Genomic DNA, 2236 nt, shown 5'->3' with positions numbered 1-2236 from the left:
TGTGGCCACACTTTCGTCGCACTATGGAAATGTTGTGATTGATTGATTGTTGAGAAAGTGGGGAGATTGTTTTGACTGGCCAGTCTACGAAATTGTTTTGTGATACTCGATGATATTTCTTTTCTAAATGTAAAACTCGAGTTCACTACGGTATGGATGACATAACTTTTATCAACTATTTTTGGCGTGTGTCCACTGAGTATATTAAGTACTCAGCCCTGCATGTGTTTTCCCTATGTGCAGGTTGAGCAGCGACGAGAATATGGTGGTGTTGAGCAAGTAAATTGGAGAATGAATGGTTTATCTTTGAATAATGAGTGTTGTTGTGTCTTCACACATGACGCCACTCTTTCTCTTGGTCGTTTCCGCTGTGCCATTGCTTTTACTTATCATTTTTTTGGGCCTGCAACTTGAATTGTTTGGATATTGGATACTTGGGTTTTTGTTGGATAATGTCAAACTCTTGATCGTTTTCCTTGAATATTAATTGTTGGTCAAATTCGTTATTGAAACCCTAATTCTCTTCGTCTGTTCATTAAATTCTTTTAATCACGATCGCCCGTATTTATTAACCCTAAAGGGCGGTCGTGACAAACTTAATTAAACATATTTCCATTCCCTAAATTGTCTTAAAACACCCAACTTTTTCTTGATCAGCCTTAGCCCCACTCCAGTTGCCATCCATGTTTATCAAGCCTGAATCATCCAGAGAGAGAGAGAGAGGGAAATTAGACAATACTACTATTATGCTAGATAAAGAGGCTAGTGTGTGAATACGTTTTTACTCATTTGGTAAAAATACATCTTAATATTGAGGATTTCAGTTTTACCTTGTTTCAAAAAATTGAAAGGAATGTAATTTTACCTTGTTAGTGCTGGTGGAAGCAGTAGAAGTCTGATGGGGGTTTGGATTTGGAATGTACCTAGCCCACTGTCACAAATAGTATTCATAACAAACCAATTACTACATGCGAAATTAATAGCTCAATAATATTGTTTCCAGGGGAGAGTTTTTTCAGAAACAAACGATTCTCAATTGTAAATAACAATGCCATAAATTTTTTTTATTACCAAAGAAATATTCCTCTGAGGCAAATCTTTTAGGGTTTTCATGCATAAAACTCACATTTTTTGCAGCTACACTGAAATCCTCTCTATGTGGTATCTCTGGATTCGCTGATTTGATGCGCTGTATCTCTTCTCTGAGGCTTTTAAAAAAATCAATTTTGGTTTCTAGTATTTCCACATGAAAGAAAAGGAGTAGTTATTTATAAAGATGAAATGAAAAAGGTCTCCCACTTCATGAAGCGGTTGTAGGCAGATGGAAGCCTATGCTTCTTTTCAGGAGCTGCAAGATGTCAAATTTTTCATCAGATTTCAACCCACATTAGAAATCTAAGATTTAAACCTATTATTGGATAGGAGTAGCTAGTGTGTGAACTAAAATATTTAGAAATAAATTATGATGCATCAATAATTTAGGAGATGTGTACGTTTGACCACAAATGGAGCTTTCGGAGAGGACGGCTCGGTGGAAGTGGATGAAGACGACGATAGAGACGGCACCTTCTTGAACTCACTGCAGAAAGCCTGTTCGCGACAAATTACTACGAGTATTATTTTACTTATATTTTCTACCAAATTAAAATAATTGTGTGATCTAATCTTCATAAAAATTAATTACCTGATGAGATTGAGGTTTAGTGCTAAGAAATGAGAGACTGCTGCAATGCCCACATTTCACTGTCAAAGTGTCCAACAACCTCTTGCATGGAATCCCAACCTATGAATGCAACAGCAGTGATATGGTATGATCTATAAACACATAAATTTGAGATTAATTAGAGATAAATATATACCGCGAGAACGGTGTTGCAGAAGGTGCAGCGAATGTAGCAAACATTCTCAGAGACAGGTTGAGCCAAGTCCATGGTGATGAAGGTGGAAATTAATGGGGAGGAGGAAGAGAATGAGCATATTAATATAGAGTATAGAGAGATGATATGCATAAAGTGAAAATTAGGGCTTGAGGTGGTGATATCATCAAAGTGGAAATTCTAGGGTTACAAAGTTGCTCATGTGGTACTAACATTTTGGACTACCAAACAAATTATAGCTAGGGCTGGCATGCCCACTCAATAACCTGGTAATAACTATATTTAATGTATCATATAGTATATCTCATCCAATTCAAAGGATCCAGATCATTTTTATATAAGGATTTTTATTTTTTTTG

The 2236-nt window shown here is 36.2% G+C and overlaps 1 protein-coding gene across 2 annotated transcripts; it reads right to left on the bottom strand.

Annotated features, from left to right (window-relative positions):
• Positions 1-476: 476 nt before the first annotated feature.
• On the bottom strand, positions 477-1934 carry LOC121754293 (protein CRABS CLAW-like). 2 transcript variants are annotated; one of them, XM_042149669.1, is made up of 7 exons: positions 1860-1934; positions 1685-1783; positions 1494-1590; positions 1300-1348; positions 1127-1208; positions 866-931; positions 477-696 (listed from the first exon to the last, which is right to left on the bottom strand). In XM_042149669.1, exons 1-7 carry the CDS (start codon positions 1929-1931, stop codon positions 691-693), a joined length of 471 nt encoding a protein of 156 aa, XP_042005603.1. In that variant the 5' UTR covers positions 1932-1934; the 3' UTR covers positions 477-690. The 2 variants fall into 2 exon arrangements, with proteins under 2 accessions (XP_042005603.1, XP_042005604.1); XM_042149670.1 differs by having other exon boundaries at positions 1127-1202.
• Between the last annotated feature and the right edge of the window lie 302 nt (positions 1935-2236).

This window comes from Salvia splendens, chromosome 11 (genome assembly GCF_004379255.2).
Source record: "Salvia splendens isolate huo1 chromosome 11, SspV2, whole genome shotgun sequence".
Lineage (NCBI taxonomy): Eukaryota > Viridiplantae > Streptophyta > Magnoliopsida > Lamiales > Lamiaceae > Salvia > Salvia splendens.
Note: the sequence above shows the minus strand (reverse complement) of the source record. Positions and strands in the feature narration are given on the sequence as shown.